This window comes from Leopardus geoffroyi, chromosome B2 (genome assembly GCF_018350155.1).
Source record: "Leopardus geoffroyi isolate Oge1 chromosome B2, O.geoffroyi_Oge1_pat1.0, whole genome shotgun sequence".
NCBI classification, from domain to species: Eukaryota; Metazoa; Chordata; class Mammalia; order Carnivora; family Felidae; genus Leopardus; species Leopardus geoffroyi.
The window spans coordinates 5,395,678-5,420,277 of NC_059332.1; the positions used below are offsets into that span (position 1 = coordinate 5,395,678).

General features: G+C 43.7%; 1 protein-coding gene and 1 long non-coding RNA gene across 3 annotated transcripts in view; one reads left to right on the forward strand and one right to left on the reverse strand.

The window, feature by feature from the left end:
• The window catches only part of MRS2 (magnesium transporter MRS2), a 34,628-nt gene extending 26,842 nt beyond the window's left edge, over positions 1-7,786 (reverse strand). Inside the window, exons 1-4 of one of the 2 annotated variants that reach the window (XM_045497229.1) lie at positions 7,499-7,786; positions 5,630-5,703; positions 2,058-2,094; positions 716-828 (exon numbers count right to left, since the gene is read on the reverse strand). In XM_045497229.1, the coding sequence (XP_045353185.1) occupies positions 716-828; positions 2,058-2,094; positions 5,630-5,703; positions 7,499-7,670 (396 nt within the window). In that variant the 5' untranslated portion in view covers positions 7,671-7,786. The remainder of the gene's footprint in view (positions 1-715; positions 829-2,057; positions 2,095-5,629; positions 5,704-7,498) is intronic. The other variant, XM_045497230.1, reaches the window with a different exon arrangement.
• Positions 7,787-7,957: 171 nt separating this feature from the next.
• On the forward strand, positions 7,958-24,245 carry LOC123607951. Its single transcript, XR_006717001.1, has 6 exons — positions 7,958-8,261; positions 9,057-10,130; positions 18,103-18,185; positions 19,426-19,489; positions 22,699-22,829; positions 23,994-24,245. It is a non-coding gene; the product is annotated as an uncharacterized LOC123607951 (long non-coding RNA).
• The last annotated feature ends 355 nt before the right edge of the window (positions 24,246-24,600 follow it).

Below are 24,600 nucleotides of genomic sequence, written 5' to 3' on the forward strand. Positions count from 1 at the left end.
CTGTCAATAACAAAAGTGAAGAATATTTTCTGAAGACTGCTTCCACTATTAGTTTAAAAATTCTAGTTAAAATGACAGAAATCTGCCATCAAAGACTTTTTAAAGAAAGCAAGTCTCATGTCTACTGGAGGGCCAATACCATTGAGAACCATGTCTCATCTATTTCTGAACTCTAGACATTAGCCCATCCAAATTACATAGGTTCAAATTTATTCTGAATCACTAAGGAAAATTACATTGTATTTAGTGTACTCTGAGTAGACAGGGGAAGACCTTGTTTTAGAAAGCTTTCTGTTAAAATAAAAATTTAAGTTAAGATTATAAATTTTAAGGGATATTCCTGGGCTATTTGAAGAACCAGAATATATGTTCTTGGTGGCTAAAGTTATGCTATGATGACACATAACTGTATACAACTGAAAATGTCTATTATAATCAAGATTCTTTCCCCTACCATTTCAGAAACTAGAAACCAAATTCCAACAGCAAGAACAGAGACTGCAGTCAGAACTCTTCCAACACAAAATAGAGCAAGAGTCATGCCTGCTGAACATATGTACAGAACCCACGGAAGAGTTATGCTCATAATGACACGTTATGTTATCAAGTACCCTAGGTCTCACACATCCATTGTCAGTACAAAGGTACTTTTCACCTAGATACTGATCAAGACAGCTAGGAAGCAGGAAAGGACGATGACATAAAAACCCTTTACCTCCATTCTCATGATAATTCTATTGTTTCTTGTTGTGATGCTCATCACATGCTGAAACCTCAAATCTCTGGCTTGAAGACCTAATTCTTGATATAAGTCAGTTTTCTTCTTTTCTATAAAAGAAAGATTTTTAACAAAAAGATTGGGCCAAACCAATAAAGTGAGGAGTTTAGTTTTGTATCAGAGCACCCCTCCCACCACCAAGATCACTTTCTACTACCAGAAACAAGCCAAAATTAGTCTTTTTAATGGCCATTTTAGCCTCAAAACAAATTTAAGTAAATTTGGTCAAACTCTAATAATTCTTTTTTGGTCTTATCCATACTTCATAAAATGTCTTTGTACATAGAAGCCCCCGGGGACCAAAATAACCACAGCCATACATGATTAGGACTTATGGTATCGATTTCAAGCTCTAGAGATGGACCATCTTTTTTTTTGTTTTTTGTTTTTTGTTTTTTAATACATATTGTAAAGAACTACATTTCCTGTTTTCTATCTTCAGTATTTTAAATCTGTGAAGAGATAATTCAACATTCTTGGTTCTTGGACTAACAGAACATGAGAAAATAAAGTCAGTTCTTCACTAGATTCTCCTACCTGAAAACTAAACTTATTACCTAAGAGAAAGCATGATGGATGAAGAAACTCAAGAAATGATATGGTTACAGTAGCATCTGTACTTGTAGTGTCAAATCACACCTGTGACAGAGCTCGAAGTACAACAGTCATTTGAAGGACATAATGAGCAAAACACACCCAAAATATCCCACCAGGATCTCAGCAATGGCAGGGACAGGATCATGGGGTTGGAAGCACATGAGAGATCTGCGGCCTGCATCTGAGGTCAGACAGTAAAGCTCTGCTTAGTTTCATTTTAAAAAGTAACTGTCCATCAGCAGCAGAGTCCGTCTAGTGCCCTGTCCTTCCCGTCTTCTGTCACCCACTGCCACTGCAATGTCAATACTATTCTGTAAGTCTGTCTTACATGTGGGACAGAAGATGTGTATGTGGACTAGGGCAGTGAAAGGGAGACTAAAGAGAAATTAAGTGCACTTCAGCTGCATACCAGCCTCTGCTCTCAAAATATCCCTTTAACATCCGGTTAGAGAGGAAGTGGCTCCTGACAAAAAAACAAAAACCAGTTCTGGGAGAATTGTCCAGGTACTGCCAGTTCCAATTAGGACAGATGGACAAATGCTGAAGACAGATCTCTTTCAATATGCCCACATACGCAAAGAAAATCCTACTCAAAAAACTACAATTGTTTAATTTCCATCAGATTCATTCACTCACTGATTAAAAAAGAAAAGTAATTTACAAGAAAATTAAACATACTCACCAAAAGAAGTAACGTTTCCCTCTTTGTCAAATTTTGTCTGAAGAAAGATAATAAAAACAAAATATTATTTTCTCCCAAATGAGTAGACTATTTATAGTATTATACCATATGGTATTATATCTCCCAAATACAAAAAAAAAAAAAATGCACAGATAAACCATAACAGCTTCTTTAGGTTAAATTCAGTTATGAGTTAAGGTTTAAAAGAATCTCTTTCATTTGCTAGGATAAATGTGACCTTGGATTAACTTTCTGTCTTGGTTCCACTGGAAATCTGATAAAGGAGTATCAATGTGTCATAGGCAACATTGCTTCTGGTAAAAATGCCTGATACCTGGTAGACGGCACAGGACCAGGAAGACTGTGGACAAATTAGAAACCTCGTGGGAAGCCATGGCTCTGCTTTTCCTGGAGCATGGTTGCTCTTGTAACTGGCCGCGTTCCTCTCGGAAGCCCTGGATGGGCCCTGGAGCTGGTTATAGGAGACACCGGCACTACAAGGTGTGGGGATTCTGAGCCAAGGTGTAACTCATACCCACCTTTAAGAACATCAACTCCTTGTACCTGAGCTGTCACATGGGATCCAGAGAAGCTGCTGGATGGCTGCAAGGGCTTCTTTTGAAGAGGACACATCTGACGCTGCCCTTCTGTGTTTCCTATCCTTTATCCTTCTGAGTAGATGGAGACCAACTGTGGCTCATCTTGTGAATCAGGGTCTACTGGAGGCTATCAAGTCTCTCTGGTGAGTGTAGGGGGATCAATAACGATTTACTGAAAAGGCCTCTTCTGATAGTTTGAAGAGAGGACCCAATGCAGAAAATCTACCTATTTCCCAGAAAGCAGAGGGAACATTTTTCTACAACACTTGTCCACAAGTACTGAATACTTGTCAAGTTTGAATGTGTCAAATAACATTTAATGAATCACTATGTACTAGGCTGCACTAATTACTGTTAAATATGCATTTCCAGAAAGACCCTAAGATATAGTTGAAGCAACAAATGCTGGGTTATTACCATGGAAACATATGCATGCTGTGTTAACAGCAAAAGAACAACATCCCACAGTATATATTTTAGCTGGTTTCTCATGAGCAAGGTAAGATCAACATAAATATGAGTACCATAAGCCATCAAAGGGCAAATTTACATCAAAAGGAACTATTTTGTGTAATACAGACTAGGTTTCCTTAATTTCACAAATACACATGCCAGCTGAAGAAAGTTTGAAAATAAAGTGAAATAAAACTAATCACCCCAAATGACAAATTTTAGAGAAAGCCATGCCAATATTTTACTAAACGTTCTCCCAGCCTTTTTCCTCTTCAATACATTCATGTTACACACACTTCTTTGCAGCCGTGCCTCCTCTTCCAACTTAACGATATATGAATACTTTTGCAGGTCAATATTCACCATTTTTTCTTTACTATTTTGATAAAGATCATACAAACTATGATTTTAAAAAATGTTTATCTTATAAAGTAACATCACCTAGAAAATGAGCTGATTAGTGAGCTCTCCTTTCAAATAGTATCACCTGATTTTCTTTTTTTTTCTTTTTTTTTTTTTCAATGTTTATTTATTTTTGGGACACAGAGAGACAGAGCATGAACGGGGGAGGGGCAGAGAGACAGGGAGACACAGAATCGGAAATAGGCTCCAGGCTCTGAGCCATCAGCCCAGAGCCCGACGCGGGGCTCGAACTCACGGACCGCGAGATCGTGACCTGGCTGAAGTCGGACGCTTAACCGACTGCGCCACCCAGGCGCCCCTCACCTGATTTTCTTAAGTGTTTCTGGTACACAATGATTTCACCTGCAAAGAACCTTCTTTCAGTATTTAATTTCTGAATTTATTCTTAAAAATTTTTTTTAATGTTTATTCTTGAGAGAGAGAGAGAGAGAGAGAGAGAGAGAGAGGGAGGGAGGGAGAGAGAGATTGTGAATGGGGGGAGGGGCAGAGAGGGAGGGAGACACAGAATCTGAAGCCAGCTCCAGGCTCTGAGCTGTCAGCACGGAGTCCGACACGGGGCTCAAACTCACAGACCATGAGATCATGACCTGAGCTGAAGTCGGACACTTAACTGACTGAGCCACCCAGGCACCCCTGCTTCGTACAGTTTATAAAGAAAAGTTCTTATGTTCATAAGCCTGAATAATAATGATGATAATGGCTAATATATATCAAGCGCTTACCATGTGAGGCACTATTTTAACGGTTTTATGCCTCTTCCTTATTGGTGTATAGAGATGCAACAGACTTCTGCACCTTGATTTTATATCCTGTGACTTAGTAAATTTATGTGTTAATTAGTTCTAGCAATTTTTTGGTAGAGTCTTTCAAGTTTCCCACCTAGAGTACTATGTTGTCTGCAAATAGTGAAAGCTTGACTTCTTCCTTGCTGATTTGGATGCCTTTTATTTCTTTTTGTTGTCATTACTGAGGCTAGGACTTCCGGTGCTGTATTACACAGTAATGGTAAGAGTGGACATCTTTGTATTATTCCTGAATCTAAAGGGTTTCACACACAGTTGAGAGTTAATTTGAACTTCACTAGGTACTATTACCCCCAGTGTATACCAATGAGAAAACTAAGGCACAAAAATGTTATCACACCTTGTCCAAGTCTGCTCAGTTAACAGAGGTAGAGCTGAGTTCTGAATTTAGGAATGCTCGTTCAGAACAGGCACATTATTTTTTTTAAATTCAACTGTTTTGAAAAAGTTAAAGCCCTACAAAAAAAGCTGCAATATCTTACAACCAAACCCTGTGCAACTTTCACCTAGAGTCCTCTTTTGCTACGATTCTGCCCCAATGGCCTATTTCTCTTTCTTAGATACGTGTCTGTGATACACATTATTCTTATTATTTTACTCATTTCCCCCCCTGAATCATTTCAGATCATCGCAGAGATCATGAACCTTTAAAGCATACACTCTTGGGGCGCCTGGGTGGCTCAGTCGGTTAAACGTCCGGCTTCAGCTCGCTCGGGTCATGATCTCGCGGTCCGTGAGTTCGAGCCCCGCGTCGGGCTGTGTGCTGACAGCTCGGAGCCTGGAGCTGCTTCAGATTCTGTGTCTCCCTCTCTCTCTCTGCCCCTCCCCATTCATGCTCTGTCTCTGTCTCAAAAATAAATAAACGTTAAAAAAAATTTTTAAAAAAAGCATACACTCTTAAACACTACACTTTTTCACTTCAACATGCTTCCGCATATATTATATTGCATAGCACGGGTTCAAGCCTCTGTATGGCCAACAGCCTTCAAGGACTTCTAAACATATTCACGGGGAAATCTTGAGGAGGCAGTGAGGAGCTGTGATTTGAACGACCAGTTCTAGTCTCAAAAGAAGACCTCCACATTCAACACCAAAGTTTCAAGGCTGCTCTTAAGCAAATCTAGCTGGCACTCAGGTCACCAAACAAAACACAAAGACGACATGACTTACAAGTATAATGATTCACTATGAAACAAAAAATAAGTATTATCTTGGCTGACCAGTCCACCCCAGTTAACTTAATAAGTACGGGAAGTACTTTCTGTAAGTTATCAAACGTACCATCCATACTCACCACAGTAAACACCGGGGCTACGCTGGCTAAAGTGGCTTGAGAGACATCAGAAGTTCTAAACCGGTGCATTTCACCTGAAGAATAAATCAAGGAATTCTCTGTGGTCATACAACAGGTTTCAACGTATGGCTAAGATAGAGAGCTCTTATAGTATGCGGAAGTCTTCAGACTATTTTTGGGAAACATTTTTCCTAGAGGAATGAGGAATTCCTAGAGGAATGTCCCTTTTAACACTTGTAGGTGATTATATTAGATCTGGCAGGGAATGATTTTTAAAAGTAATGGCTTAGATGAGGTACTAGAATAATTTACGGATTCCAACCACCTTTTTTCTAATGATTACTGCTATCTCAGAGTTGAATGCACAAACGTATAACACTGTTCTGAGATTAAAAGAAAATGTCCATCTTTTTTTGCAGAATTTAAAAAGGCTTCTCATGAAAATTATATTGGTAGACATATTTTAGAAAACACATTGCAAGTAAAACCCGTTTCAGCATTCTAGGATCAGGATTATTGGATCTCTAAGTCATGAAACCTACAGATTTTACTTCCATGTATTAACTTTTCCACACATATACTTTACACAGTAAATACTTATGTGATAGCCCATTGAACTGGAATGCAGATCCCATACTCATAAGATAACCCAATGAATTGGAATGAAAACAAATCCTTATTCGAAAATAAATCTATTTAAAACATGTAATTAGACTGAGTTGCAGTGAGTTCTGAAGAATAACCATGTCGATTTAATGACACAAAGGATGCTGTATTCAAAATACTAAAAAGGAATGGGAAGAAGGTGTAAAAAAAATTACCAATTATTTTACACTTCCAAAGTAATCACACTGACTCCACAGAATGCGGAGACAGTCTCCTTTCCGATCTTATTCTTTCCCATTACATACACTTAGTGACTCATGTAATTGTTAGCATCTGGGGCTTGTTGTTTCCCCTTTACAAAATACAAATTATAAGAGTCAGGTGAATAAAAGTAAAAGAGCGATAGTAAATCGGCATTTGCTAATCAACCACAAGTTAGATAAAGTGTTTCCAAATTGGGGATTGTGAATCTCAACGTTTGTCCTAAAACATCAGATGGGCTGAAACTGGGATCCCGAGCATTATTAAAGGAGGGGAAATGCGATGTACCCGAATAGACTCCCTGTTGAGCGTGGGGAAGGACGTGGTGATGGCGAGTTGTACTTCAGACAGCTTTTGAGAATAAAACTGAGAAAACTTAACGAGAGGGCAGCGCAATACTTTTGAGGAGCCATACATTGTAACGTCGCTCGTTTCTGAGTATTCTCACCCACATTCTCACACTTGGGGAAATGTGATCATTATGCTGTATCACATGGTGAAAACATTAACAGCTCCGATTCCTCCTCCTCGCCACTGCTCGGACCCCTGTGGCTGTCACACTGCCCTGGAAAACTAAGTAAGAGCTTCCTCGGGAGCAACTCTTACTACGAAGTCTCCCAAGTTTTCAGCCTTATTTATAGGTGCGTCCCCATTCCTCACTTGAGCAATGGGAAAAGGGTTACCAGTGTCCATCAGGAAGGGAAAGAAGACTGGGAAGAGAAAGTAACAGACAATTATTTCAGGCGGACGAACCCAATCTCGGCTTCAGAGCTACCATATAAGGAATTAGGGAGAAATTCTCGTTAAGAACATTCTTCCCCCTGGAGCACTGCAGAGGGAGGGTTGCAGCGAGGGGCGTGGGGACCTCGGCGCTGGGCGGACCTTCCGGGCGGGAGCCCCAAGGGCGGACTCGGGGCTGAGGCCTGCGCAGGGTCGGACGGTCGGGTCAGGGCCCTGAGGTCGACGCAAGATCGGCGTCCAGGGCCGCGGAGAGGGCCGTACCTGCCACTGGGGGCCGGCGGGGCCCGCACAGCGGCGCGGCCCGGCTCCGCCCGAGGATGTGGGCCGCGCGGCCGCAGGCGGCAACTGGGCGCGCCCCAGGCGTCAGGCCCTGGGCCAGAGCGCACAGCGTGCGCCGGGGCAGGAGCCGGCTCAGGCTCCGCAGGCGTTCCATGGTGCTTGAGCGAGCAGGAGGTGACAGCAATACCCCAACCCCTCATGCCGGACGGTGGCGGGTCGGCCGGCAAGACACGGCCCCGCGCTTTAAAGAGCGACGGCTGCGTACGGCGCATGCGCGGGTGGCGCCGCGCCTTCACCTCCTCTCCTGCGCATGCTCGGAAGGTGACTTTGGGCAAGCTCCTTGAGTCCCTTGGCCAATCAGAGTTCGCGTCCCGTACGAGGCAAGTCGTGGGAGGGGTGGTGGTGGGTAGGTGGGCGGGGCGCGCTTACCTGCGCCACCCCAGCTGCGGAGCCGGCGCTTAACCCCTGCGACCTTGCAGAGGTCAGGCTGGAGCGTAAAGGGTGGGTCATTGCTAGTGATTGGTGATGGTTGGATGTGAAGAAATACACTATAATGCTTTGCCGTTTCTGGAGCGTCTTCGTACTGAGGATCAGATACGCAGTTTGGAAGTGAGGAACTTATACCGCGTTCCTAACTCAATTTATATGTAAATGTATTGTAGCAGAAACAACTGCCATAAGGAATGATGGACTAAACTTGTGCTGGTGAAGATGGAAGCACATAAACTCACAAGATTTACACTCAGTATTTAATCAACTGTAAGATAGTATCAATTCCAAGGTAGCATTATTTTATGTACCAGCAAGAAAGAAAAAGTGCTGAGAAATTATGCTTTCTATCATTTTAAGACTCATCCCAATTTCAGTCTTTTTTTTTTTAATTCATTTTGAGAGAGAGAGCCTGTGCACATGCACAGGCTAGCCAGTGGGAGAGGGTCAGAGGGAGAGAGAGAGAGAGAGAGAGAGAGAGGGAATATGAATGAATCCCAAGCAGGCTCCACACTGTCAGTGCAGAGCCCCACATGGCTCCATTCCATGAACGATGAGATCATGACCTGAGCTGAAATCAAGTCCAAGGCTTAACCAGCTGAGCCACCCAGGCGCCTCCTAATTTCAGTCTTTATTTAAAAAGTGGGTTTTAGAAGTGATTAAATACAGTATATGTGTATATTTTTATTTTTTTTAATGTTTATTTTGAGGGAGCATGCATGTGTACAAGCAGGGGAGGAGCAGAGAGAAAGAGAGAGAGAGAGAGAGAGAGAGAGAGAGAGAATTCCAAGCAGGCCCCATGCCCAGCCAGGAGCCCCACTAGTGGCTTGAACTCATCACTGAGGGATCAGGACCTGAGCCGGTAGCAAGAATCAGAAGCTCAATGAACCGAGTCACCCTGGCACCCAGTATATATATATGCATATTTTTAAAGCGTGAGTTAGTAGACTTGTGGCTTCCAGAGTAGTAACACAAGACAGACACGAGCTTCACAGATTCCCAATCACTGTGTATAAACACAACAATGGAGAACTTTTTGTTTTTTCTGTAGGGTATTGGGAATGAAGCTGAATCAGGAAGCCAGCAGACAGAAGACTTCACAGAAGAGGGGGTGTTTGACTTCAGCACTGAGAGCAAAGGATAACATCAAGCCTTAAAATCTGGAAAGAACGTACCTCACAGATTTTTCATTTTACTAAGCGCTTCAGTGATGAAACAGTTCTTCCTAAAACACGCCTTCAGAGACCTGTCTTTGAGACAATATGTGATAATTCTTTTAAAAAAAAACTTGACCCCCCAGCTCAATGAGACAGCTCTGTTTAAGATGGCCTTGCAGAGCCTTAGAAAAGCTCTGGGAAATGGCCAGACACATCACCTTGGAATTCATGTCGAGGGTTTGGAATTTAACCTGAGAAGGGTAGGCGCCATAGGGGGACTTCAATGAGCAGCGAGGTAAAGATCTGAGGTATGTTTAAATGGATGATTCTGTGTGGGGAAGAGATTACAGAGAGTCAAGTGTGGAGGCAGAGAGATGGCAATGATGGTTTGTGCCAAGATGGAGATGGGGAGACAGGGCGAGCTTGGTCCTATATATTGAAGACCAAGTTGACAAGATTTGCAGATGGGATGTAAGCAAAGAGGCATAGAAGTTGACTACTTTTTTTTTTTTTTTTTTTTTTTTTGGCCTAAACAACTGGGCAATCATGATGGCATCTAGTGAGAGGGAATTTGAGAGCGGAGAAAGTTGGAGATCAGGTTATGGCATTGTGTTTGATTCTGGACATGCTAAATCAAATATCTAAGCATTGATATCAAGTAGGCAGTCTGGAGTTTGGGGGAGATGTTGGTACTAACATATAGATTGGGAGCTGTGTAGAGGTATTTAAAGCCATGAGACTGGGTATGATCTCTTAGGAAGCGAGACAGCAAAGAGAAAAGTTTCTATGATTGAGCCCTAGATCCTCCAGCATTTAATCGTCGAAAAAAGAGGTGGCTCCAGCAGAAGAATATGAGAAGGGGTGGCCAGGAAGGAGGAGTAAAATCAGAGGGTGGAATCCTTGAAGCAAAGTGAAGAAAGTGTTTCAAGAAAGAGGAAGTGCTCAATTACGTCAGATGCTACTGACAGGTAAGATGAGAAATGGGAATTGCTTATGTTGGAAGTGACACTGGAGTTTCCTGGTGATCTTGACAGGAGCAGTTTCTGTAGGGGTAGGGATTGGGGTCTGAATAGTCATCTTCCTATTCAGCCCAAGCCGTGACAAGGTCCCAGAAGACTTCTGCACCTATATAACAATTTAGCCTTAAAAATTTTTTTAAGTTCATTTACTTTGAGAGAGAGAGCAAGCAGGGGAGGGGTAGAGAGAGGGAGAGGGAGAGAGAGACAAGCCCAAGCAAGCTCCACGCTGTCAGCACAGGGCTCAAACTTGAGAACCGTGAGATCATGACCTGAGCCGAAATTCAGAGTTGGACGCTTGACTGACTGAGCCACCCAAGCACCCTGCCTTAAGTTTCTTTAATCTCTTTTCTCACCTCTTGAGCTCCAAAGCATGTCGGTTACCTCATCCCCACCTCTGGATTGTATTCTTACCTAGAAATGTTTCATGTCAGGGAAGCCATACCAGTAACACACTCTCTGACACTAGCCTTCTGGAGGCTTTATACCCACAATTATATTTTCCCATCAGACCCTTGCTGGCTGTTCTCCCTTCTCTACCTAGCCTGGATTATGTAACTGATCATCTGAAACCTCTATGACTTAGTACTTGGAACATGTAGCATTCAGGGGTGTAATCCTAGAAACTACTTTATTTTTGTCCCTCCAATCCTGCTGAGTGGGGCTAGTCCTTCTCCAGCCTCTTGAAAACTTGGGTAGGTCCCATGACTCTTCTGGTCCCTCGTCCCTATGTTCACTCTGTTATCAATTCAGTAATTGAAAACGTCCACTCCATATACCAATTTCAATTCAGTAATTTGCAGTATCAGACCCCTTATACTAATCACAGCTGCAATCTTCATTCAAAGAAAGGACTTGGTACCTCTCTCCTTGTTGGGCCTGGAGGCAAACAAGAATTTGTGGTGTGGATAGAGATTTTGGACAGCTCCCCCCAACCCCTTCCCACTCCTTTTCTTACTCCATGGCTGCCATTTCTGACTCTGCCAGGGCAGTGAAGCCAAGTTAGAATGAATGAATCTTTGACTGAAAGGCAGCATCGTGCTCTCTATAGGCAGGGCAGATATTGAAGCTGACCCCATTGAGGGCATGTCCACGGGTTCTCTGGAAGACCTTCCCCTCTTCCCTCCAGGCCCGTCTGGTTGCCAGTCCTTTGATGCGGACAGTGACCCTCCTGATCGCTTACAAATTCTGCCTCTTCTTGCCTCAAATGACCAGGCTCCTCTCTTCCCGACCTGCTGCTCTTTTGGGAAGGATCCTTTAAAAAGCAACCCAGACTGATTTCCCATTGTCACGTGTTCACCCCAGGATTCATGCACCATTAGAGGGGAGCACAATTACTTCCCCAGCATAGAGCTGCTATCCTTTGCTAAGGTACAAGCCTGTGACATCTTCAAGCTCTCAGAGTGATGTTAAGACGTCCCTCTCAATAAACTTGGAGTGAGTGGCCAGCACTCTCCTTACCCCTTTCTCTGGAAGTGCTTCTAAATCTTCCACACCATGTCTGGCCTCAGTCTTCAGTCTTCTGATCCTTTGACATCTTCCACCTGCGTGAGAGGTCCACCTGTGTAGTGGCTTCTCTATAAATTCCCTTCAGAAGTTGGTAACTGACCTTGGTGCTGGTACCCTATCTTGGCACTTCAGCGGAAACACCTGTATTCCTCAGCACCCTGGATCCTTTGCACTTCTTTTATTCATTAATGAAGTTATTCATTTCACAAGTACTTGCTGAGCATGACAATGTGCCAAGTATTATTTTAGGTTCTGGGGTAAATGCTTGAAGGAAACAAAGTACCTGTCTGTAGTGAGTAGAATGCTGCCCCCCCCCCCCCCAAATTTATGTTCTCTCGGAACCTCAGAATGTGACCCTATTTGGAAGTAGGAGTCTTTGCAGGTTCAACTAGTTAAGCATCTCAAGTTGAGATCATCGTGGATTTACGGTGTGCCCTCAATTCAGTGACTAGTAGTCTTTATCAGAGAAAGGAGAGGGAGGCTTGAACACTCAGACCTAGCAGACCACCATGTAAAGGTGGGAGTAGAGATTGGAGTGATTCAGCTGTAAGCCAAGGAGCACCAGAAGCCACCAGAAACCAAAAGAAGCATGGATGGATTCTCCCCTAGAGCCTTCAGTGGGAGCGAGGTCTTGCTGATACCATGAGTTTGGTCTTCTAGCCCCCAGAACCGTGAAAGAATAATGTTCTGTTGTTTTAAGCCGCCCGTTTTCTGGTACTTTGTTACGGCAGCCCCAGAAAATGCATACCCTGCTTTCCTGTAGCTTAAATCCTAGTTGATGGGGGCCCATAAAATTCGGGGCCCCAGCTGTGCCCTCACTACCACCCGATGATTATTTCACTGCCCTCTCTCAGTCCCTGCCCCTCTTCTCTCCCCGTAATACCTCCTTTAAGTCTTTACTGGTGTCCTCAAACCTGTTATTCCAGCCAAGCTCCTCCAGTCATTTCCAGTACAAAATAATTTTACTGAGGGGAAATACACGCTACAGATCAAAAGCAAACAACACATTATAGTTTTATGTTTCCCTTCAGCTTAATTTACTGTTAAGTTCGAACTTTTGTGGCTCTTTAATATTTGGCTTCAGAATTCAAATCAAAGCCTCCTGCCAAAGAATTGTGGGCCTTTAGTAAGAAGTAAATTCCTTCGGAGCCTCAGATGTATGTTCTAGTTACTCTTATCCCTTCACAACAAATATGGTCCAGGCACTGTACTTGGTCCAGGGAATACAAAATAAAGAGATTGATTTTAGTCTTGGGGAGCTCACCTGAGAAACATGATAATGCAGACGACTGTTTAATTTCCCTTGTGAGAAGAACTATCAGTGACCAGTGCAGGGTCTCAGGGCACTTGGGTGCGGAGAACCAACATGCGAGGTCAGGGAAACCCTTTCTCAGGAAATGACAGTTTGGTTGAGACTGGGATGCATAAACATTAGCAACAAGGAGGGACTGAGAAACATTTCTAAAAAGGGGAAAAATGCGTGGGAAAACAAGTGGGGTTTTTTTGGTCATTGGAAGAATTGCCAGAGGTGTCTGACGACGCATGGTGGATGAGGCCCTCGAGTGGGTCTAGGTGAGGCCAGAGGGGCAGGTGGGAACTAGATTGTCCTGGGATTTATACAAGTTAAGGAGTTTGGATTTCATTCTGTGAGAAATAGGGAAAGTATCAAAGGGCTTTAAGCTAGGGGGAAGGGTTCCATTTTCATTCTTAGATGACCACCCTGGAGACGTCTTTGGAGACGGGACTGTCTGGGGCAGGGGAAGAGGAGGAGCCGGAAGACCATTGGGAGGCTTCTGTAGGCGTCCAGACAAGACTTGAGGGGGCGCTGGGTGAGGGCAGGGAGAACGGTCATGGAGAGAAAAGACTGGAGAGATCTACAGAAGTGGAGCGGGTAGGACCAGGTGATTGGTAAGAGGGAGAAGGCATATAAGCCTGCTGGGGCTGCCGTAACAAAATGCCACAGACTGGAGACTTAAACAACAGACATTTCTTTCTCACGGTTCTGGACCCTAGAAGCCCAGGATCAAGGTGTTGGTAGGTTGTCTGCTTGGCTTGTAGACGGTGCCCTTCCCTGTGCCTTTTTCTGCACGTATACGTCCCTGGTGTTTCTGTGTGTCCTAATCTCCTCTTCTTGTGAGGACACCTGTTCGATTGGATCAGGGCCCACCCTAATAATCTCATTTTTATTACCTCTTTAAAGGCCCTCTCTCCAAATATGTTATGTCCTGAAGTCCTGGGGGTTTGGGCTTTAAGATATGCATTTGGGGACACCATACATTCAATAGCAGAAAGTAACGATGAACCCGTGATTCTGAGAGAAGCAAGATGGTGGTGGCTAGTGCGATGTACTGAGTAAGGGAAACCCGGAGGAAGAAGAGTTCAGCGGAAAGAGTGGGAATTCTATTTGGACCTGTTGAGTTGGAGATTGCCGGGCACATATCTAGATAACGTTGGTCTGGAGTAGGAGATAACGCGGTGGGCTAGACGGAGAAATGTGGGGCTTGGGCAAGTAGAAATAAGCGAAGCTGTGGGCATGTAGGAGGTTGCCCGGGGAGGATGTGAAAGGAGGAAGGGTCCAGACCACATTCTCCAGGGGACACCAACCAATACCGGAACCTGGAGCAGGAGGGCCCCAAGAGATTAAGGGGATGGGCCCTGTGGTCCAGCATGGACTAGCCCAAGTGGTAGGAGCCCCCAATAAAATAGTGGAGTCACTCTGAGAGCTTGCTGTATTTGACTACAGTGGGAAGGTAGTGAACGTGAAGGGGACTAGAAGTTACCATAGTTTGAGTCTTCATTAAGTTCCCTAAGAAAACAACCCAGGCTTCTCCTTAGTAAAAATGAATGTAGATCCTTGGGGGGCGGGGGTGGGGGGTGGGGTGGGAGGAAGGCTCTCTCTGATGGGTTTGGAAGTCTGGCGCACTGTCCCTCCACTGTTTTCCCTGGGGCTTTCTTACTGCCACTGCCATCATTCTGAAGTGGAGTTCACTCTTTTGAAAGTTCTGCCTCAACCCCGACTACGTATTGCGTTTTCTGTTATATACCAAGCATGCACTAAGCACCACAAGCAGTAAACCGGAGGACAAGGTCCGTGCAACATTGTGTTACTGCTTTAGTTTCCCAGACAGCCTCATCTAACTGCCAGGTTTCTTCAAGGCAGTAGTCTCCAACTTCTTGTTTAATCACAAAGGATGCTTTGGGTTACTTCCCTCCTTCCCAGAGAGATCTGGCAATTCCTACACTATTACATCAGATGAAATAAACTTGTACGTAGTAAGTGTCTGCACGTGTTGTTTTGCTTTTTAGTGAGTCTAATATGTTTTCGAGTAAATAAATGGTCAATTATTATTAAGTCATTTCTAAAATGTTGACAGTAGCTTTCAGACTCTCCTTATTGTCATAGAGCCTCAGGATTTGTGCATCCCAGGCTGGGGATCCTGGTCCTAAAAGAAATGCTTTTCCATGGTTGCCAGAGGGGTGACTATGTTAAAGTCAATCTTTCTCTCTCCTTTCTCCTGCTCTCGATGCACCTGTTGCTAGCAGGCATGTTTTTCTAATGAAAACATTTCAGCCCCATGTAGACTTAATTTAAACAATTTCACCTTTCTAGTATTTCTCTGAGGGACAAGAATATCTAAATTTATATCTCATGGAGGGTATCAACCAAAACACCCAAATACATTTTCTATTTTGAAAAACAATGGCTGAAAATTGTTAGCATATCATGTTCCAAGAAAAAATACATAATCCAAGAGAATGTAGTCAGACGTGATTCATGATTCATAAGAATCTTCCTTTCTGAGTTACTGGCTTTATTGCTGGAAATTTAGCAAAACGTACTTGGTTTTGCACTGAATAAGTACTGCGTACAAGCTGAAGGTTTATATATTGCATAGGAATGGAAAGGATTACAGAGCATTCTTGTATCAAGGTTTTTCAACCTCAGCTCTACGGACATTTTGGATCAGGTGATTCATTATTGGCAGGGAGCGCTGTCCTGGGCATTGTAGGACATTTAGAAGTAGCCCTGACCCACTAGGTCCTAGCAGCACACGGGCCCTGAGATGTGAAGCCAAAGATGTCTCCAGGCGTGATCACTTTTTCCTGGGCAGCAAAATCACTTCTGACTGGGAACCCCTGTATTTTATAAGAATTAGAAGAATCCACCAACCCCAAGACCGTTTCTCCTTTTGCAAGTTAGACCTCTTTAAATTTTGACAGACATTTTCTTCACACATAGTAGACATTCAAAAGTGCAAATCTAACATTACCGGACTGTAGCATTGAATTAAATTTTATTCTTTATGACTTAAACATGTGTCCTGATTTATTTGCATCCGTTACCACAAACCACGAGTCCAGCTTTTAAAATCATGATCCTGTTGGGACGCCTAGGTGGCTCAGTTGGTTGGGTGTCTGACTTTGGCTCAGGGCATGATCTCATCTCACGGTTTGCCCAGTGTCGGCTCTGTGCTGACAGCTCAGAGCCTGGAGCCTGCTTGGGATTCTGTGTCTCCCCCTCTCTCTGCTCCTCTCCCGCTCGTGCTCTGTGTCTGTCTCTCTCAAAAATAAATAAACATTACCAAAATGTTTTAAAAATTAAAAAAATAAAATCATGATCCTGTCTATACCCAGGACCTGCAGTGGCAAATTGGGATCTCTGGGGTCTGGGTCTGTGATCCACTTGGGGGTTCCAAGAGATAGCTTTCCCACATTTGAAAAGTTTTCAGAACTTTGGCCACAGGAGGGAGCACTATTCCTGTGCTTGCTTGTTCATTTATTGACTATTTTAATACATGCTTTCAGAGTTAAGTGATACAGGGAATTCCTAACCTAGGAATCAGAGGCACAGTTAGTGTATTAGTCAGGATTTCCCAGAGGAGCTGAACCAACAGGAGGAAAGGAGATTTGTCAGGAAGAACTGGCCCACTTGATAATGTCTGAGAAGTTCCAACGTCTGCCAATCTGCTGTCTGCAAACTGCGGACCCAGGAAAGCCTGTGGTGTGATTCAGCCTGAGTCTGAGGCCCGAGGGCGGGGGACCCAATGGTGGAAGGGCCAGTCTGGGAGCGGAAGATGAGAGCAGACATCCCAGGTCAAGCAGGGAGGCCGAAGACAAATAAGTGGTGAATTCCTCTGCTGGTTTGCTTTGGTTTTTCTAGTCAAGCCCACCACCCATTCAATGACGCCCACCACACTGGCAACAACAATTTACGGAGTCTGTTGCTTCAAGTGCTAATTTCATCTGCCGACACCCTCACAGACACCCAGAAATACTGTTCAGCCTGGGCACTCTGTGTGCCCGTCAAGTCGGCACCTAAATGTAACCATCACCACCATCCACGTCGGGAATCCAAACACCTCTCCGTTCTTATGATCTAAGCTTGTGCCCACCTGCCACTGCATCTATTTCGCAGTTGTAATTTTGGAAAGCAGCAGGCCAAGGTAGAATTTACACAAAAGATTGCTGTCCCACGCAACCGTTTTAAAGAATTTCTCAGACTGAAGGTGTTCGAACCAACCTCTTGTACTTTGAGGAGGGCACATATGCGCAGACCCCTGCTAATCGGTGTAGTATCCACCTCTATAGGACATCTGCAGGTACGATGAGGAGGTGTCGAATCTGAGGCAGTGTGTGTGTGTGTTTCATTATTAGTTTTTTCCTTTTTATAAATATTTAGCATCTATCAAAAGTTTTAAGTTTTCGCTTGTGAAGATAGTAGGCCTAATAAGTTTTACACTTCTAGGCTTTAAAAAAATACACGTCCATGCCCTTCAAACTATCATACGCTTGAACTGGCTGTGGAGGACAGCCAAGAACACGATACGGTGAATCTGATGAAAATTTACTTTAAAGTAGTTCAGATTGGGAGAGAGAGAATTCAGTAGAGCAAAACCCTGTGTGACGTGTGTTCTATTTGTTAAATTTACATGAATTTACGTAAAATGTATACATTTTTCAAAAATGTATTAAGTTTTATTAATCTTACCATTCCTGTCTTCTAAACACCCAACTTGTCATAGGATAGATCACTGTCTCCTCCTTCCTCTCCCAGCACAACGGGAAGCCCATGTTAAGGTCTGAACCATCTAGGATAATCTGGGAAGAATGGAATTTCACTCTTCCGGGAATGTGGGAAATGTCTGGGGCCACCCCTTCTGCAGTTTACCAGACATAGAAGTGACATTTTGAAACCGATAGAGATGCAACCACACATTTTTAATATAGTCCTAAATGCCTAAGGAAATGTCTCCTATGATCCAAATTACCATACAGGACGGCATCATTTAAGCTGAGGAGGGGGTGCAGGGAATGAGGCTCAGATTTAGTTATGGGTAGTTAGCTAGATGACACTTTTTGTTTCAACCCTTCTTACTGGGAATGTGTCTGACTGTGTTCTTCTTTTCTGCGACAGTCAGTGAAGCTTTGGTGACCTGGGTCATGACGCTAAATGCAATTGCTTACTGAGTGATGCGCTGGCACTGGGTTTTATACCAGGTAAACCGACTTCTGATTGCCATAACATCTTACAATCATGGTTGGCCGATGATGGCAGGATCCCGAGAAAGCGGCTGCCGGCTTTGCTTCCCGTGCTCTCAGGGGCTCTCTGATTTGGGGGGTGGAGAAGTGGTGGCTGCAGGAGGGGCAGGGGCTTGTCAGGTAGGATGAGGTCTTGGGGCAAGGCTGTCAGAGAGATCTGTGAGGACTGACCCCACGGGATGACATTCCTTCTTCCAGTTAAGACACCTGTGATGACAAGACGCCCCAGTGTTTAATGGAACCCTAAGAAGGAAAATAATTTCAAACAAATGAGGAAGATAATTTCAAATAAATGAGGACACAATACTTTCTCATAGATTTTTTTTAAAGGTTTTACTTACTGAAAGCTCTTTTTCAGATTTTATTTAGACATGGGTTTCTATTGTATAACAGTCTTGTACATAAATGGGAAAATGTAAGCAAAATATTGGTTAAGACACTCCTAAGACTTGTTGTTCCAATGTTAAATCATAGTTTAATCTTAATTTTTAAAAATGTTTATTATTTATTTTTGAGAGGGAAAGAGAGAGAGAGAAAGAGAGGGAAGGAAAGAGAGGGAGAGAGCACAAGCCGGGGAGGGGCAGAGAGAGAAAGGGAGACACAGACTCTGAAGCAGGCTCCAGGCTCGCCCCTTAAATGAATTTTTTAAAGATTATACCATGATTGGAGTGCCTGGGTGGCTCAGTGGTTAGGTGTCTGACTTAGGCTCAGGTCATGATCTTGAGGTTCGTGGGTTTGAGCCCCGTGTCAGGCTCTGTGCTGACAGCTTGGAGCCTGGAGCCTGCTTCGGATTCTGTGTCTCCCTTTCTCTGCCCCTCCTCTGCTTGTGCTCTGTCTCTCTCAAAAATAAATTTTATTTATTCTGTCTCTCTCAAAAATAAATAAATATTAAAAGAATAAAAAAGTGAACTAAGCCTCACATATGAAGTATTAACCATGCACATCTCTCAGCTTGGGTGGTGGCAACGTAAACCGTTTGGCCTGATTCCTTCTTGCTCACACAACACACCACTACTTGGTCAAGGACAGGTATAAGACTACCTTGACTGTAAGGCACATCCTGACTTCAGAGACGATGAAGAAAGGTATGCATCTTGCAATAAATGTAATGTGGTGATTTGTTTTTTCTTTCCTCTCTTCCTCCTTCTGCCTCGAGTAAATTCGTGATACTAATTTTTTTTTCATTTGTCTCTTTCAGATGAAAACTGAGTTAATCATGGGAAAAATCAGGCAGAGTTCAGGGTGTGCTGGGTTTTAAATAGGTAAGGTTTTACTGCATGTGAACTTAAATGGACCTACAGCCTTCTCATTTGTTCATGTAGATGTTTTAAGAAGTTCTTTTCAAATCTACACCCCTTATGGTTTTTCTGCACTATCTGAAAATGTCACTGGGAAATGATCAAATAGGCCATAAATCTGATGGGCTGAAAAATGTTCTGTTGCACAATCATTGAAACTTCTGGAGTTAGTTTATAATTAAGTTAGAAATCAATATATGTGAGGAGAAAGTACTAGGGTGTCTGGCTTCCATAATACTACTTGCTATGCTAGTCATGTCTTGTTGACCGATACCAATCTTCAAAATTGGAACTTCCAAACTTTAAATGACATCAGAACATTATAGTTCACTAAGGCAGCTCCTTCCATTAATTCAGAGACTGGACTGCAGTTAACCAGTAACTTCTGCATCAGTGACATAATTTCTTGCAAAATTGGTATTTTGTAATGGTTAACTTTGCTCCTGGCTTTTCACAGCAGGGGGTAGTTCTCTTTCATCAAAGTCTTCTGTTTGTTACAGTCCACCAGGGCTTAAGACATCATGCCTTAAAACAAAACAAAACCCTCCCAGGTACTAAGTGGTAGTACTATTTTACCTCACTAATTGTCAGTGAACTAAGGAAACCCTTCCAAAGTGCTTACTAAACAACTGATAGTCCAAACTGGGCATCTAAGATTTTGCCAGAAGTAGCCTTTTAATGATGATAGAGCCAGAGACTTAGTCATCTAAGTCATCTTGCTGGTGTTAAAGGGTAGTGATTTTTTTTTATTTTTATTAAATTTTTTTAATGTTTATTTATTTTTGACAGAGAGACAGAGCATGAGCAGGGGAGGGGCAGAGAGAGAGGGAGACACAGAATCCCAAGCAGGCTCCAGGCTCTGAACTGTCAGCACACAGCCCGACACAGGGCTTGAACCCACAGACCGTGAGATCATGACCTGAGCCAAAGTCGGATGCTCCACCGACTGAGCCACCCAGGTGCCCCTAAACACTTTACTTTTTAAAGTTTTTTTTTTTTTTTTTTTTTTAATTTTTTTTTTTTTCAACGTTTATTTATTTTTGGGACAGAGAGAGACAGAGCACGAACGGGGGAGGGGCAGAGAGAGAGGGAGACACAGAATCGGAAACAGGCTCCAGGCTCTGAGCCATCAGCCCAGAGCCCGACGCGGGGCTCGAACTCACGGACCGCGAGATCGTGACCTGGCTGAAGTCGGACGCTGAACCGACTGCGCCACCCAGGCGCCCCTAAAGTTTTTTTTTTGTGAGAGAGACAGAGCGTGAGCAGGGGAGGGGCAGAGAGGGAGAGAGGGACAGAGAACCTGAAGCAGGCTCCAGGCTCCAAGCTGTCAGCACACAGCCCGATGTGGGGCCTGAGCCGAAGTCGGACGCTTAACCGACTGAGCCACCCAGGCGCCCCTAAAGGTAGTGATTTTTAACTTTGTGAAAGAATGGAAGGAAGAAAGAAAGAAAGAAAGAAGGAAGGAAAGAAAGGAAGAAATAAAAAAAAAAAAAGAAACTTTTGTTCTGAAGTCATATAGAATTAAGGTCAGTGGAAAAAGTCTGTCCATTGTGGGAAAATATGAAAGAAGTCCCTGAGATATTGGAGAACAGGCCTTAAAATGCAGTTTCACTGCTTTGCTCCAAATCTGAATCGTGAAAGGAAACTCACAGTTCACCACCACCACCAAAGAAATCAGCAACCTCAGATATGCATCCTTCTAATTTCCACATTAAGGAAACCTGATGATAACTTGGAGAGGCAGTAGTAAGCCCCTCCCCCAGCACCTTGAATTCTTGGTGGGGGGAGACACTGACTGCTAATTAAGCTTTGGTTTTGTATCTGTAAACACCACTTCTGCCTTATGTAAATAAGATATTTATACCACTTACTTAATGATTATGCATATAAATAATTTAGAGCCGAGAGACAGAGTCAAACCATTCCTAAAGTTTTTGCCAGTTCACAGACCCCAGCTGAAGACAATGAGTAACAATTTTATTAACTTGGAATCAAAGTCTTGCTTCTGTTGAGAGTGACTCAAGGGATTTAATTGTAAGTGAAGGGGATGTATACTTGCCTGAAATGTGGAAAGAATTTTGAGCTTAGGTAGCCTAGTTTTGTGCCTAGTTTTTTTTTCCCTCCTCATTGCTAGATTGTTAAATCACCACGGAGGAGAAACTGCTTTGTTTAAACAGCTTTTCTGTTCCAAGAACCAGAGTATTACAACAAACTCCTTGGGTGACAGAGCAAATTGTGCCATAGGTGAAATTACTCAGAGAAAATTTCCAGTATTATATCTCCTTCCAGACGTCCCGCAGGCAAGTGAAATCCGCCTAGCAGCTTCTTGCCACAAAGCAGAAATCATTTAAAAAGCCAAGCTCTTATAAATAAAAATAAATAAATAAATAAATAAATAAATAAATAAATAAAAAGCCAAGCTCTTGAGGCACTTGGGTGGCTCAGTCGGTTAAGCATCTGACTCTTGGTTTCGGCTCAGGTCATGATCTCACGGTTCCAGGAGTTCCAGCCCCACATTTGGGCTCCATGCTGACAGTGTGGAGCCCGCTTGGGATTCTTTCTTTCCCTCTCTCTCTGCCCCTCCCCTGCTTGCTTTCTCTGTCTCTCTCAAAATAAATAAACTGGAAAAAAAAAAATAAAAAGCCAGGCTCTTTGTTCTACACCTTCTGTGTCATAACTGATCCATTCTCCCAGGGGTTCTGGTATTCTGTAAGATAATGTAGTGATTCATCCTTCTGTTTCCAGAAACTAGAGGGTACGAGAATAAAGGAAATCAATGATACATATGATGTATATTGCCACGTTGGAGAAGGTCATTGAAAAGACACGATTGACCTGCGAGCTGGACTCGGGTATTAGAGGTTCCTCTCCCCCTCCCCCGTCCTGGGGATGTGGGGTCCTCCTGCTTTTCCTGCCCCCAGAGGCTGCTCTAAGGACACAGCCTTGAGATGGTGATGTGGTGTTGAGAACACCTGCATGGTATATGTGACTGAACCCTTTTGGGGCCTCTTTATGAACTTTTAAGATATGGCAGGCAGATGCAGGGATCCATTCATCTTGCTCCCGACGAGACAAACCTGACATGAAAGCTCCTTTGTTTTTTACAACTGCCACCTACCAAACTGAAATGGCCTGCCTCTTTCTTCCATGTCTCCTTGCCTTCCCCCCTACAGCTGGTTTCAGATCCCATCCAGAGAGCTCCAGAGAGGGCTGTGAACCATCATGCCAACAGATACACAGAAACAAACCAGTGGGAATCAGCTGAAGATCGCTGTAGTCCTGACTCCTGCCACATCCTTCTCTGGTACCTCATGCAACTCAACTATCATTTAAAGGCTTTTTTTTTTTTTTTTTTTCCAATGTTTATTTATTTTTGGGACAGAGAGAGACAGAGCATGAACGGGGGAGGGGCAGAGAGAGAAGGAGACACAGAATCGGAAACAGGCTCCAGGTTCTGAGCCATCAGCCCAGAGCCCGACGCGGGGCTCGAACTCACGGACCGCGAGATCGTGACCTGGCTGAAGTCGGACGCTTAACCGACTGCGCCACCCAGGCGCCCCACTTAAAGGCTTTTTGAAACACTCGATGATTTGTGTTTTTCATTTGCCACTAGTTTTAAACTCAACTTCAGACCTGCAGGCCTATCCACTTTCCCAGAAAGGAAGCAAATCGGTGTAAGGGCTAGATGCTCTTTAGGACAAAAGCATGTAAAATAAAGGGGGTGGTGACTGGTTAGAATCGGCAAATAATTCATTACAAATAATGAATTATGAGCTGCATTGTGTACCCCTCAAAATTCATGTATTGAAGTCCTAAGGCCTTATTGTCCCAGAACGTGACTGCACTTGATGCTAGGTCTTTAACGAGGTAGTCAAAGTGTGGTTCTTAGGGTGGGTCCTAATTCAAAGATTGGTATCCTTACACGAAGAGGAGATTAGGACACAGGCCTGCACAGAAGGAAGACGACGTGAAGACAGAGAGAGAAAACAGCCATCTACAAGCCACAAGAGAGGTTTCAGAAGAAACCACCCCGCTGACACCTTGATCTAGGACTTCTAGCCTCCAGAACTCAGACATGATACATTTCTGTTAAGCCCCCCAGTCTGCGGGTGACCCTGCAGCCTGGCCGGCTGACCCCACAGACACATACATGCTCCTCAAACAGGACTAGCTCCTTCTTGGCAGCTTTACACTTCACTCTGAGGTTATGCTGTTTTTAAAAAGATAGATATATAGTCTTTTATCTATATTACAGGCTAAACGTGTTAACCTCTCAACATTATGATCCTGTAATTTATTGTACTTATGATCATACACAAAAAGGGTGGTTTAGAATATGAAGGTTTTTTTCAAAACCCAAGAAGCGTAGCATTCATAATTAGCTGTACTAAATGTTCTACATGGAGTGTCTTGTCTTATCCTGGCTATAACCTATGGAATAGGTAATATCCTTGCTTCTATTTTACAGATGAGAAGACTGTGGGCATAGAGAGGGTAAGTGCCACGCTCACTGTGGAGAGCCAGAATTCAGGCACTCTCTAGTCCCGTGACCGCTGGTTTTTGAGATGAAGTATCTCACACAGTACTTGTGGGACATACGGCAGTTATTAAATGCTGGGCGTCTCCTAGTTTCTGAGATGGTACACCAGGGAAATCCTTCAAAAACGTTACCGGAAGTGCGTTTTTGGCCCTACAATGACAGCGATGAGATGAGACCCCCCAAAAACAAAGGCACAAGAAGGCTTTAGGGAGGCTACGGCTGGAGCCGAAAAGAGACACAGCCCTGACAGAGGATACTTAATGTAGTCTCCTGGAACAGAGTGGGGACACTGCTTAAACAGACAAAACCCAGGTTCCCCCTGGGCCCAGTATACTAAGGAGAGAAAGGGAAAGAAAAATGCCTCATCTTGATTGGTTGGAAGGGCCTCGTCCTGATCGGTGGATATTAGTGGCAACTCAGGCAGCCCATTGTTGAGTTTTGGAGCTGAGGTCCTCTGGTTCATGTCCAGCTCCTACATGGGGCTCATCCTGGCTGCATCCTGATTGTGCTCTGTAGCAGAAGTGGTTAAAAAATA